The sequence below is a fragment of the Chionomys nivalis genome, chromosome 7 (assembly GCF_950005125.1).
Source record: "Chionomys nivalis chromosome 7, mChiNiv1.1, whole genome shotgun sequence".
Taxonomy (NCBI): domain Eukaryota; kingdom Metazoa; phylum Chordata; class Mammalia; order Rodentia; family Cricetidae; genus Chionomys; species Chionomys nivalis.
In genome coordinates this window covers 10,051,624-10,066,109 of record NC_080092.1, presented here as the reverse complement: position 1 = coordinate 10,066,109, position 14,486 = coordinate 10,051,624, and the positions used below count along the sequence as shown (strand labels likewise).

The 14,486-nt window shown below is 49.3% G+C and overlaps 1 protein-coding gene across 4 annotated transcripts in view; it reads left to right on the top strand.

Moving 5' to 3' along the window:
• The window catches only part of Mgrn1 (mahogunin ring finger 1), a 49,201-nt gene that overhangs the window by 16,210 nt on the left and 18,505 nt on the right, over positions 1-14,486 (top strand). For all 4 annotated transcript variants that reach the window (XM_057773484.1, XM_057773485.1, XM_057773486.1 and 1 more), the window contains exons 2-8: positions 2,350-2,468; positions 3,515-3,603; positions 4,520-4,666; positions 6,543-6,660; positions 11,022-11,088; positions 11,415-11,464; positions 14,182-14,229. In XM_057773484.1, the coding sequence (XP_057629467.1) occupies positions 2,350-2,468; positions 3,515-3,603; positions 4,520-4,666; positions 6,543-6,660; positions 11,022-11,088; positions 11,415-11,464; positions 14,182-14,229 (638 nt within the window). The remainder of the gene's footprint in view (positions 1-2,349; positions 2,469-3,514; positions 3,604-4,519; positions 4,667-6,542; positions 6,661-11,021; positions 11,089-11,414; positions 11,465-14,181; positions 14,230-14,486) is intronic.

The following is a 14,486-nucleotide window of genomic DNA, read 5'->3' as shown; positions in this document are numbered from 1 at the left end:
CTCCCGAGTGCTGGGATTAAAGGCGTGCACCACCACCCGGCTTTACCAGAACTTTTATGGTAGCAGAGCTATGTGTGGCTGCAGGTGATTTGGAAATATGTTCTTATACTTGTCTTTGTTGCAGTCATTCTCTTTATTGGCAAAGCCACCATGTGAAATGTTTACTGCGAAGACCTATTGCAGAACAGAAAGCCTGGGCTTTGGCCCTTTTCTTGGACCCCACATGGCTTTGTCTGGTAGCCTTTCAGTATATCTTGTGAGACCATTCTGTTTATTCTCACAGTTTGTGTGTTGTGTCTGTCAAACAGGACCCAGGAGTACATCCAGTATGCTCTTCTGACCTTATTAGCGCACATCATTGTACACGTGTGTGAGTCGTTCTGCTCTGCCGGGTGTGCAGGTCTTTTATGGAGCATTGTGAGGCAGTCTATAAAACCCAGGCCTTAAGTTTTGAACTATTTGTCACCTTGTTCTTTTTGTTTGGCTGCAGTTGACTGCCCAGTACACCTGGTAAGCAAGCACTAGAGTTGAGGTTGGGTCCTGCCTGCTGCTCCCATAGTCAGGGACAGCTGAATTGACTTCATAGCTCTGGGCTCCTACCCTGGGTAAGAGTTGCCTGGCCTTATCTCCTGGGCCCTGATCTACCTTATGGCCTTGTCCCTACAATAGCTGGGATTGTGATTCTTCTCTTCTTCTTCTTCTCCTTTTTTTTTTTTTTTTTTTTGAGACTGGGTTTCTCTGTGTAACAGTCTAGCTGTCCTGGAACTCACTCTGAAGACCAGGCTGGCCTCAAACTCACCAAGATCTGCCTGCCTTTGCCTCCTAAGTGCTGGAATTAAAGGCATGTGTCATCATTGCTTAACTTGGAGCTGTGGTTCTTAAGTCACAGGCCTATGTTGGCTGTTCCTGGTTGCCTGAGAGGCCCAGAATTCCCACAGGGACCCTAAGAACTCTCATGGATTTAGGGATCCAGAAGTTCCTGATGTTTGTGAAGTTGAGGGATAATACAGTCTGGACAGTCCTAACATCCATGGGCACACGGTCACCGAGGCTTCTGCTTAGGTCGTCTGTGCTGGAGAGTACTGGGGTGGTGGACCAGCCTCAGGCTGGATGTTTGGGAGAGGCCTGGCTTCTGGTTTTCTTCAGGGGTATGTGTACTCAATTCTTTCAACATCTGAAGCTCTTCATCTTTTTCCTCAGGAGAGAAATGCAAGTTTAACGTTTTTTAATATATATTTATTCTCTATTATGTATATGAGTATTTTTCCTACATGTATGTATTGCATCACGTGCATGCCTGGTTCACACAGGGGTGGTTGTGAGTACTGGAAACCAAACCCACACCTCTTCAAAAGCAGCAAGTGTTCTTAACCACTGTGCCCTGTATGTTTTAAGTGCTCCAGGGTCTAGGTAGAGCTTCTTTTTTTTTTTTTTTTTTTTTTTTTTTTTTTGAGACAGGGTTTCTCTGTGGTTTTGGAGCCTGTCCTGGAACTAGCTCTGTAGACCAGGCTGGTCTCGAACTCACAGAGATCCGCCTGCCTCTGCCTCCCGAGTGCTGGGATTAAAGGCGTGCGCCACCACCGCCCGGCTTAGGTAGAGCTTCTTAAAGTTTCAGTACTTGTGAGAAAGAATCCAGATCAACATCAAATTTTAAACTTTGATCATCGCTGGGTATTAAGTTCATGGCGCTCAGATTTGGGAGACAGGTACAGACAGTGCGAGGGTAAGAATTACGTGGGATTTCTGGAGAAGCTATGAGAAGCAGGCATCAACAATGACTGTAAGACCACTGCTGTGTGTCCCCTCACAACTCTGGAGGCCAGGAATCAGGAATCAATTTCTTCCAGTGAAGACTTGAAGGAGAATCCTTCCTTGCTTCTCTCTTGGCTTCTGGAGGACCCATTCTACCCCTGACTGGTAGCTACTTCCCTTCGGTCTCTGCCCGTATCTTCACCCACTTCCTTCCCTCTGTGTACACGTGTCCAGATCTCCCTCTTCCATGCTTTTGTCGACACTGGGTGAGAGTTTTCCTAGCCCTCTGGGGTTTTTGTGACTAGCACACCAACAGCGACTCCACCTGTTCCCAAGGCCGGGGTACGGGTGGAGCTTGAATGCGCCTTTGCAGTTAGGGTGTGACTTACGGGACTCCTGAGGACAGTGACATTCAAATTCAGAACTTGCTGATACTTGTGAGCAGGGAGAGGCAGGTTGTAGTGGCCAGCTGTTTACAGAAGGCAGAACCAGAACTCGAGCCGCTCAGAATGAAGCCCTGGGGCTTCTTGGTTGTCCCCACAGGGTTGTGCTGAACGCCGTGTTCTAGGGACAAACACGTTTCCTTTTTCTAAGCAGGAAACTACTTTGCTTCGCACTTTTTCATGGGAGGCGAGAAATTTGACACCCCACATCCTGAAGGCTACCTCTTTGGAGAGAACATGGATCTGAACTTCCTGGGCAGTCGTCCAGTCCAGGTGGGTCTCCGCAGGGCTGGTGCTCGTGACTGGGGTGAGTACTGGGACCATCTTAGTTGCGAGGATGAGTAGGCACCAAGTGTCCCCAGATGGGGCAGAGCTGGAAGGGAGCATGTGACCTGGGGCTGCCTCTGACAGGCAGTCAGGATTGGGCCACTAAGGGACAGAATAGCCATTATTGAACTAGTGCATCCAGGCTGCATAGAGTTGGCGACTTCATTCTAGGCCTTTTGTATGAGCAGAAATAACAGCCATGTTCTGTGGAATGGTGGAACGAGCCATGATCCCACTAATTGCCAAGGAGATACATAATTTAAGCGTATTTGTCCACTCCTTCAGTACCCGTTTGGCAACTGGTATATGTCTAGGGCTCTCGCGTTGGGATGAAGACTGAAGTCAGACCCTTTCCCCATTTTTCAGATAGTGAGGATCATAAAGAAGAAAAAAGTAGGCAGTTGGGGGGAGGGCAAAGAGGAACAGAGAAAAAGTGAGAGGAAACGATCCTACTGCAGTTGGACATCCACTTGGGTTGTGATAGAGAATACGGACAATCTCTGTACCTGTACCAGACTTAGTCTCTCCTTTCAAACTCCAGCACAGTATTGTGGGCAGAAGACATAGACAGAATCAGCCATAGTTTCATGTCACCAGTTACATATATATTTATATAGCATGCACACATGTATACACATGTGTTATCTTCCCAAATACTTGGGTTGGTGTTTTGTGCAGACTGTCTTTGTGGGCAGTGAGTTGTGACCTTCCATAGGAGAATGCCTGCAGAACCTAACTGTGGCCACTTCTGAGGGTCCTGCATACAGCTGAGAACACTGGCTAAATAACCAAGTGCTTGGTGTGGCCAGTCCCTCCCCATATCCTGGCCAAATGGCTCAGGTCTTCTGAGCAGTATGTCCAGTATCGGTTCAGCACCTCACATGGGGACTAGAGCCCAGGAATACCTGTTGGGGTCTCCCTTGACGTCTGTCTCCTGGTCTCTGCTGCTGCTAGGAGAGTCATCTGCATTGACTTGTATTTTTCTCTCCTAGTTTCCCTATGTCACTCCTGCCCCCCATGAGCCAGTAAAGACCCTGAGGAGCCTGGTGAACATCCGCAAAGACTCCCTCCGGCTTGTGAGGTAACTCCGCTAGTGCTGCCCTCCTGGGGACCCTGTGTGGCGCAGAGGCTCTGCTTGGTGCTTAGGAAGGGGTAGGGATATCGGGAGGGCCTGGTCTCTGTTCTCACGTGCAGTTAGACTCTGTAAACAGGACCCTGAGCCATAAGCTAGAGGTTCTTCCACCCCTTGCGGTTGTGCCTACTGGGTGCCCCTGCATCTGAAGTGTGGGGGCGGGAAACACGCTCAGTTTCCTGCTGTGCATAGGGTACGCAAGGTGGCTACACTTGGCATGAGTTAGTCTGTTGCCAATAGCATGTAAATTGCTTTAAACCTAAGATATCCATACCAAAAACACTTTTCCCTTATTTCTGGGGGCAGTAAGAAAGGGGAGCAGACCAGGATTGTTGTAGGAAGGTTGCTTGTTCATTTTCTGGCTGCCAGACTCGTGAAATAATCACATAGAAACTGTATTATTTAAATCACTGATTGGCCAATCACTTAAGCATATTGCTGGCTAGCTCTTAAATCTAGAATTAACCCATTTCCATTATTTTATGTTTTATCACGAGGTTCGTGGCCTACTGGCAAGGTTTCAAATGACAGCTCACGTCTTTCTCCTCTGACGGCTCCATGGCTTCTCCCTGACTCTGCCTTCTTTCTCTCAGGATTCAGTTTAGTTTCGCCGCCTCGCTCTATTCTGCTAAGCCACTGACCAAAACAACTTCTTTATTAACCAGTGGTATTCACAGCATACAGAAGGGAATCCCACATCAATGGGTTATAGATCTTGTTGTACCACAGGGACCAGGCCTCCCTCTACCTTTGCTAGCAAAGCAAACATAGCCAAGCAGCTAACTTTATGCCCTGCAGCTGTGTGGGCAGGCCAGTTCTTGGTGCTATGGTTCCTGACCTGCCATCTTCTGCCCACTTTTGGTAGGTACAAAGACGATGCAGACAGCCCTACAGAGGACGGTGAGAAGCCCCGTGTGCTCTACAGTCTGGAATTCACCTTTGATGCTGATGCCCGCGTGGCTATCACCATTTATTGCCAGGCAGTAGAGGAGTTCTTGAACGGCATGGCAGTGTGAGTCCCTCGGTGCGGCACGTTGGGCTTTATGCAGGCTTTGTAGTGTCTTATGGGCTTTCCCCCTCCCTGGAGAGGGCAGTGGGCTGACAGGTCCCCAACTGCTAGTGGTGGCTTGGTCTTTCAGGTCATCAGCCTCCTCCAAAAGCCTCCATAGAGTCCCTCCTTTGGATAGAGGGATACCCAGCACCCAGAAAACTTGAAAAGATTGGGAGCTGTATGTCAGGAGTTTGGGTGGATACCACATACATGTATTTTGTTGTTATAATTACAGATTTGAACTTTTGGAGATTCTCTTTAAAATGAGTCTTGACAGTTTCAGGAGTTTGCAGCCTGTAACCACAGCCTGACCATAGCAGGGGCTGCCTCAGCAGGAAAGCCAGCCCTGGTCTGAGTGGCCTCACAGACGGGCAGAAAGTGTCTGTGTCCTTGCTGTGATGGAGAGGACCTTGAAAAGGCTCAGATCTAGCCCTGGGGAGTAAGGACCGAGAACGCTAGCTTGGAGTGTTTCTCAGCTCTGTGCCTTCCGATGTGATCAGTACATACAACCGCTTGTTGCTCAGTTTCCTCAGCTGGAAATGAAGGTTGGGGAGTTAGCTCTTACAGCGGTGTCCTTGACCAGCTCCCCACACATCAGACTAGCTGCTGGTTGAGAAAAGGTTTCCCTCTAGGACTCCTCCCTGAGCAGCCAACAGACTTTCTCCTGAGTGGCAGTGGGCAGTTAGGAAATTACTGCCTTTCCACAGTTGGTCCTGTGCTGAGGTGCAGGCTGGGCTCCGGGACCCAGCCTGCAGGGTCCTGTGCTGAGGTGTAGGCTGGGCTCCGGGACCCAGCCTGCAGGGTCCTGTGCTGAGGTGCAGGCTGGGCTCCGGGACCCAGCCTGCAGGGTCCTGTGCTGAGCTGCAGGCTAGGCTCCGGGACCCAGCCTGCAGGGTCCTGTGCTGAGCTGCAGGCTAGGCAGTCCTCTGGTCCTTTCTTGCCCCATAACATCTTGTCATGAAAATTGAAATAGAGTGGTTCTGGGCTTCCACAGCTTATACCTGAAGGCCCAGGCTGCTGAGACTCTTATCCTGGACTGGCCTTTTTTACTGTATCCAGGCTGGACCTCTCTGTGGGGTTCCCTCTCACACTGGCACTGACAGTAAGGACAGCAGGGATATCCCCCAGCTTCCCAGGCTCTGAATGTGGCCTTTGTCTTAGATACCCAGAGAAGCCCTGGGACAGTAAGCAGGGGTGAGAAGTGGGAATAGGATGGGTAATGGCTGCGTTCGTGAATGGGGGACATTGGCTCAGCTCTTGTTTTCTAATGATCAGCCTGGGGAGTGAGATGAGTTTCTGCATAAATGAAAGGATGGTCCTTGCAGCACTGCGGGGACCAGCAAGGCAGGGAGCTGGCCTGGGTCACTAGAGCAAAGCCGCAGAAGAGCGGCTGTGGGCATGCATGTGCATGGACTCTTCATGCGCAGTGCCAGGCTGGGACTGCGAAGCAGGCAGCTAGGAGCAAGCATTGGCATAGGGAGTTCTGCACTACGATCATTCTGAAAAAGTAAATGCACTAAATGCCTCATAGACATGTTCTTCCCATCCAGAGGGCAGCAGAGGTATTGGGCTGGCAGGGATTCTGGAAGAAATGGGCAGGACAGGGCAGCCTTGTGGTGAGCAGAGCTGGTAGTGGGAAGCACCTGTAAGAGCCAGGACCACCTGGCCAAGAGGGTTGCTTCCTGTTCCTATCTGGGATAACTGAGGCTCTTAACCCCTGTAAAACAAATGGCTGCCCGCTCAGCTGGCTATCAGATGAGTAACAGAAGGAGGTGGGAGGCTGGGTGCAGGGACCCATGGCTCCACAGGAGTCAGGTGCTTGCCTTGCTGCCTTCAGGTACAGCTGTAAAAACCCTTCTCTGCAGTCTGAGACCGTCCACTACAAGAGGGGCGTTAGCCAACAGTTCTCGCTGCCTTCTTTCAAGATTGACTTTTCCGAGTGGAAGGATGATGAGGTAACTGGGGGAACCCCTACTTTCTTTTATTTCTTCTTTGGTTTTTCTGTCATCTGCCTGGTACATTATACTGGGTGCCAAGGAGATTCCTCCTGGCCCTGGCAGCCTGGGAATGGCCAGGTTTTTGTCTTGGGTCAGATATGCAGAGGGACTAACGAGTAAGATGTGGGCAAGGCTTAGTGGCCACAAGTGTGGTAGTCTTGGAGGCTATAGTGCTGGGTTCTGGAAAGGTTCAGAGAGAGGTTTCCCTGTTGTCATTGTCCCCAGACAGCAGCATGACAGTTTAGCTGCTGTCCCTCATCGTCTTTTCCTTTTGTTTCTGAATCACACGGCACAGCTTTGCGTGTCACAGCACAGCCTTTCCTCCCAGGCCTCTTGTGGGTTACAGCTTGAGTAGCTTCTGTTAGTCTTCCCTACTCCCCGCCCTTCTTTGCCTGTGGTGTCTACTTAGTTTTCTCAGAGTCTTTCTCCTCTGTCCTTATTTCTCGGCAGCCACCTGCAGAGACCCTTGCTTGGGAGCCCCTTTGTGAAACTCCAAGGCTTGGATTGGTCTCTGAATATAAGAACTTGGGTGTGACTCATGCTGGTGGCAACTGCCTGGGCTCCCCCTGTCCCAACAGCCTCTTTCCATATGAGGCTTTCTTTTGTTCTACCTTAAAGATAAAACAGACAGCCAGGTGGTGGTGCACGCCTTTAATCCCAGCACTCTGGAGGGAGGCAGAGGCAGGCGGATCCTGTGAATTTGAAGCCAGCCTGGTATATACAGAGTGAGTTCCAGGACAGCCAAGGCTACACAGAGAAACCCTGTCTCGAAAAAACCAAAGGGGGAAAAAGAAAAGAGTGCTGCCTCCGCTTGTAGAGGATCTGAATTCAGATTCCTAGATTCCACAGACCAGCTCAAGAGTCTGTCATTCTAATTTCTCCTCTGGCCCCCTGGGGGACCAGGCACTGAGCTGGTGCACAAACATACCTGCAGATCAAACAAGCAGCTTCCTCAGGCTCCCTCTGGTGGTGGAAGCCTGTCCTCTTCCATTGTCACTCTCTTGGTCCAAGGCTTCTGTGTGTGCACCACAGTGCACAGCTGTGTGCAGGTTTCAGGAGGGTGTCTCTGAGGGAGCTGTGCTATGTGCAGTGCTCTGTAAGCCCTGAGATACCACAGGGAGAGGAGGGCAGGACCAGATCACTGACCACCCTCCCCAGAGTGTTGTTTTCTGGGCTGAGTTCCCCCAGCACAGCTGCAGAGTACCACTGAGAACAGTACAGACTGCCTGGAGGCTACTCAGAGTGTAGAGGGCCCCATGCACTCAGGCTTCCTATGAACTTCCAGCCTAGGATGGCGCAGGGCTCTGCTCCTCCTAGCTAGCTCACCTGCACCCAAACAAACGGTTCCTGGGCCTAGTTTATGGACCTTGTAAAGGCGGCGTGTGGCCAGCGTCATCATCACCAGCATCACTCTGAATTGTTCTTCTGCAGGGGTCTCACAAGAGACCTCATTACAGAGCAAGGTGCTAGAAGTCCCAGTTTGTGGGAATTCTGCGCTGGGTAAATGCGCAGGACTTGGCCCCATATTGCTGTTCCACAATGACCCTGTCCAGCCAGGTGCTGTGACTGCCCTGCATGCCACTTGCTGCTATCCCAGTCTATTGCCTGTATCTTCCTTCTGAAGGACCAGAGCAGCTGCTTCCTGCTCACAAGTCTTCCTTGACACTGTAGCCTCAACACAAAAGCAAGTGTGTTGTGTTAAGCATGTTGTCCCAGGCATTGTGCTCAGCCTTGCACTGAGACTGGAGATGAGAAACAGGCTCAGGTTGAGGCTTGTTCACAGTGAATGAGCAGAGAATTCTATTGGAAGTCCTGTGTGTGGCTCCATTCCTGCACCGTGATGAAATGCCATAACCAATGATGTGGGTTCTTTTGGGGGGGGGGGTTTAGACGGGATTTCTCTGCATAAAAGTTCTGGCTGTCCTGGAACTTACTGTGTAGACCAGGTATGCCTCGAACTCAGAGATCTGCCTGCCTCTGCCTCCCGAATGTTGGGATTAAAGGTGTGCAACACTACTGCCAGGCACCATTGTAACTTTTAAAGAAAGCATTTAATTGGGGGCTTGCTTGCTTTTCAGCAGGTTAGTCTTTGCCCATCGTGGTGGGGAGCGCAGTGACAGGCAGGCATGACACTGGGGCAGACGCTGAGTTAACATCTTACCAGAAGTTCCAGGCAGGGAGGGTATGGACTTTTTAAACCTCAAAGCCCATTCCCCAGTGACATACCTCCTGCAGCAACCACACCTCCTATTCCTTCCCAAAGGGTTTCACTAGTGGGACCAAGTATTCGACTCTGTGAACCTGGGGGAGAGGGTGTGCTCATTCAAATAACCATACCCTCCTGAAAGTTTTTTGTAGTGTTTTGACTCCTTTTTCATCTATATTTTCAGTGGGAAATTCCCTGTGTTAAGAATTTTTTTTTTGAGACAGGGTCTCTCTGTAGCCCTGGCTGTCCTATAACTTGCTCTGTAGACCAGGCTGGCCTCAAACCCGCAGAGATCCACCTGCTTTTGTCCCGAGTGCTGGAATTAAAAGTGTGTGCTTAGAGCACGCACACACACCCCTCAAGCCCGGGCTGTGTGGAAGAAACTTTTCCTGTTTTATAAACAACACTAACATCCACAGCCCGCAGTGACCAGAGCTGGCCTAGGGGAGGACGTCCACGGGAGAAGTCATTGTCACTGGTGTAGGAGCAGCCTCATGTGGAAACACAGACCTGGCCCTGGGTTTAGGTGGAGATGGTGCCCAAGCTCATTCCTCCTGCTCACTTCACGAGGGACAGCTTTTCTGATGAGGAGAGACAGGCCTTTCTGTCCTGTGTTCCAGGCTGGTCTAGCCTGACCTTGAGGGAGAAGGGAGCTCTGTATGTGCTGAGAGCTGTGCCTCTGGCCAGTGAGTCTCCGTTCACTTATGTGTGCTTAGTCATCAGCCCAGGGCTCTAGGGCTCTGTCGTGAGGCTGTGGAGGTCCCGGCTAAAGTCTGCTTGTGAGGAGAGGGCGTTGTCCTCGGCCCTGATGAACAGGGCCTAGGCTGTGCTTTGTCCTGGCCCTTTCTCTAGTTGCTTCACTTGCTTGTTCTGTGATTGGTTTGCTTTTAACTGTGCTGTGATCCACGTGCCACAGCTTGCTCATTCTCAGGATTCCATGCTTTTTAGTATGTTCACAGTTTACAAGAGTTTTTTTTTTTTTTTAATTTTATTTGTTTTGGTTTGTTTGTTAAGACAGGGTCAAGTGTGTAGCTCTGACTTTCCTAGAACTCACTGTGCAGACCAGGTTAACCTTGAACTCAAGGAGATCCTCCCGCCTGGGATTAATGATGTGTACCACCATTGTTTGAGACAGGGCCTCACTGATGAGCTCACTACCCTCTGCCTCCTGAGTAGTGGAATTACAGCTGTGCACTGTCACATCTGGCCCGTCCACTTTTCTTTGAGTGACTCCTTAGTGAGAACAATGGAAATGTCTGCTGCTTCCCTGAGATACCAGGAGAGTTCTGGAGACTGCGTAGGCTGAATTAGGCTGGATTTTGTCCTCTACAGTTTCTGTCTATCAGGGAGTTGGGGACAGAGGACAACCTAGTCACAGGAAGAAGCAGGAGCTGAGAGTATTTACAGGGACAGGGAGTAGCCCACAGATGTGGATCAGGTGAATCCCAGAGTACTCCTCTGCTAGGAGGGTGCAGGGAATGAGGGCCAGGGGCGTGGGTGAAGATGGTACCAGTTCTGGGGTTTCTAGTTCACTGGAGGGGGGCAGCTACTGTCTTGAGAAAGGGAAGGATGAACCAAGTGGTGTCAGTCTGATTCCATCTTTGGTGGGGTTTAAACCAGATGCTTTTCATCAAGCAATTGCATAGCTAAATTTAATCCAAAACTTGGAGCTATGTCTCCAGGGGTCTGGATGACAGAGACTACACAGATACATGGTAGCATTGTTCACAGTGGTCACAATGTAGAAGCAGCCCACGGATTACTGGTGAGTGGGCAAACAATATGGCTTCTCCCCCCCCCCCCCCCGCCGGAATGACTGCAACCATAAAAAGGATTGGGATTCCAACTGAACTTGGAAAGCATGCCCAGTGAAGAAAAATCTAGTTACAAAAAGATAGACACTGAGATATCCATTATAGCAACTGTCCAGAGCAGGCACACCCACTGAGAGGAGGGAAAGCGGAGTTTCTGCTTGGAGAGCCCGTCAGGAACTGTATGGCCCAAGTGATTTAATGTCGCCAGGGCCTTGATTCCGTCTGCTCGCTCCAGTTCAGGTTGACTAATTCACTGCTTGACGTCCATGAGTCTGACCATTTTTGCCTCCTTTCTTCAGCTGAACTTTGACCTGGATCGGGGTGTGTTTCCAGTTGTCATACAGGCTGTGGTGGACGAGGGAGACGGTGAGCGTCTTTGGTCTTTCCTCATCCTCTTTTTCAAGTGTGGGGGCCGGTGGGGGAGGAAGCGAGCTCCTTCTTCACGGGTCATCAAAAGGCCTCTTTTGGAAATGGAAGGTGTCCACCACACCCCACAGAGAGGCTCGTGACGGTGGCATTCCCATGTGAACATCTTCAAAAGAGAAGGGTGAGGTGAGATGAGGGCAAGACAGGAGTGGATCCGGGCTCTGCCACTGGTTGTGACTCCTAGAAATCATGCCTGCAGGGGACGGGAAAGAGTCCCAGTCATGACCTCACTGTGGCTTCTCCTCTCTTGTCTTTCCCTGCTTCAGTTGTGGAAGTGGCTGGACATGCTCATGTGCTCTTGGCTGCCTTTGAGAAGGTAAGTGCCATCCTGGCCACCACCCTGTGACCTGAGTGTGGGGGTCCGAGCTTGGTGCAGGGCTAAATGACAGATTCTTAGTTCCCAAGGTGCTGGTCCTAAGGCTGACTATCCTCTGGGGTTGTTAAAAGAGTTTTTAGAGTCACAGTGAGGTAGAATGTTTAGACTGAAGCCAACCCTGTAGGACCCCTAAGAACTCACCAGCACAAGCTAGGATGCCCACATAGAGACCCATGCCACAGACTAACTTCCCTCTTCCAGCCACCACCTCCACCAGGTTGAGTATCCTCAGGTGCCACCCAGCACTGGCCTTGCCTGGCATGTGTGTCTGCCTCACTTAGGATCTGTTCCTTTTTGCCCTCCTGCTGGCTGCAGCTTGCAGTCCAGATAGGGCTGGGGAGGCTTCCTCCCCACGGGAGGCCTTTCCTGACCCTCTGAGCAAGTGTTTACTGTTCTTACTTGTGCCAGGGCAGGAGTGGCCTCTTGTCTGTCATCTCAGAGCTGGCATGGTACCTGATTTGCAATGTAGATGCTCAATGAACAGTGGTGGGCTGGATGAGAATCTGCCACCTGTGGTGCAACCCCAGGCACATACACACACACATACATACATACACACACACACATACATACATACATACATATACACACATACATACACACATACACATACATACACACATACACATACATACACATACATATATACACACATACATACATACACATACACACATACTTACACACATACATACACACAACACATACATACGCACATACATACACACAACACATACATACATATATACACATACACACACAACACATACATACACACATACATACATACACACATACATATACACAACACATACATACACACACATACACATACATACATACACACATACATACATACACACATACATATATGTGTGTGTGTGCGTATACACACATATCAAATCAAAGACCCGGATATTAATTCACACATTTTCGATCACCTGATTTTTGACAAAGAAGCAAAAAATATCAAATGGAAAAAAGAAACATATTTAACAAATGGTGCTGGCATAACTGGATATCAACATGTAGAAGAATGAAAATAGATCCGTATCTATCACCATGCACAAAACTCAAGTCCAGATGGATCAAAGACCTCAACATAAAACAAGCCACACTGAACCTCACAGAAGAAGAGAAAGTGGGAAGTACACTTGAACACATTGACACAGGAGACCACTTCCTAAACATAGCCCCAGTAGCACAGACACTGAGAGAAACAATTAATAAATGGGATCTCCTGAAACTGAAGCTTCTGTAAAGCAAAGGACATGGTCAACAAGACAAAACGACAGCCTACAGAATGGGAAAAGATCTTCACTAACCCCACATCAGACAGAGGTCTGATCTCCAAAATATACAAAGAACTCAAGAAATTGGTCATCAAAAGATCAAATAATCCAATAAAAAATGGAGCATATACATACATACATATACATACACATACATACATACATACATACATACATACATATATCGCCTTACTTGTCAGAGATGTGGGTGTTACGTTCCTGCTTGCTAATGCCCCCGAGACCCCACCCTCCTTTAGGCTGTTTACTATTCCTCAGCACGCAGCTAAGACTTAGCTTCAGAGCTTCAGGCTGGAGCCTAGGTCACAAGGACCCCACTGAAAATGGCCTGGGATTACTTATTTCTTGCTGACTCATCTTGAGTCCTGCTGACTTGGGGTTTTTTGCCAAGGTGTTCTTTCAATGCAGAGCCCATTCCTATTGTGACCTCGGTCTCTGGGCTTCCCCTGGGGCCAGAAGTGCAGGTGACATGAGTGGGCTGGACAGAGGCCAGCCTCCTCTTGAGTACCCATGTCTGGGTCTTGTTGGGAAAAGTGCTCCCAACAGGATCTGGTGAGGCGGATGGCCTATCACCAACAGACATTCCATTTAGTCCTTGCAGTTTGGAGCTCAGTAAAGAAAGGCTTGTTTTTGTAGTACCACATTCTAGAAATTTCCGTAAGTGCCCATCAACTTTACTGGGCATTCCTGAGTGCTGATCTTGGTTGACTCAAAGTATAATAACATTAATTATTGCAAAAAATATTCAGCTCTAAAGCAAGGCATAGTGGCACATGTCTTTAATCCCAGCACTTGGGAGGCAGACGGATCTCTGTGAGTTCGAGGCCAGACTGGGCTATAAGAGCTAGTTCCAGGACAGGCTCCAAAGCTACAGTGAAACCCTGTCTCGAAAAATCAATCAATCAATCAATAAATAAATAAAGTACACACGCACAAAAACAAAAACAAAAAAAAATCTCAACTCTAATACCTTAATAAATCTTTCCAGTTCTGAGCAGTCTGTTTCCGTGGATATCATTGAACACATTGTGGTTCTATTCCATTTTGTTCTTATGTTTTAGTTCTGAGTGTGCGCTTGTGTCCCCTTCCCGACTGAGCCAAACCCAAGAACTCTTGTTTATTCGCTCTTGCTCCATAAATACTGCCTCTGGGTAATGGAATTGGCTAGCCAATATCAGAGTGTGGCTGAGTGGCTTCAGTTATGCATGCTGGAGATCACTCAGGGTAGTTGGGTTCTGCAGGAGTGTTTGAAGAAGGTGCTCCAGGTTCTGTAGAAGGCAGGCATGAGGCCATGGGCAAGAGTGCTTGGAGGGACCAATTTGAGATTAACTGTCTCTCTCCCCACAGCACGTGGATGGCAGCTTCTCTGTGAAGCCGTTAAAGCAGAAGCAAATTGTAAGTGCCAGACATCATGGCCCTTGGACTGCAGAAAGCACACACGACTCCGTGGGCTGTTCTTCCTGGTCATGCAGGAGCTGCCTGCCTGAGTCTGCCCTGCTGTGCTCTGGGATAATGGGGTCTGCGTTTTGAGTGCATGGGTTGTATAGCTACCCTGTGGTACAGCAACCAGGGCAGGTCCCTCCATCCTGCCCAGTTTGAACCATGGTGCATAGAATGCAGTTAGTTCATTCAGTTAGTATTGCTAAATGAGT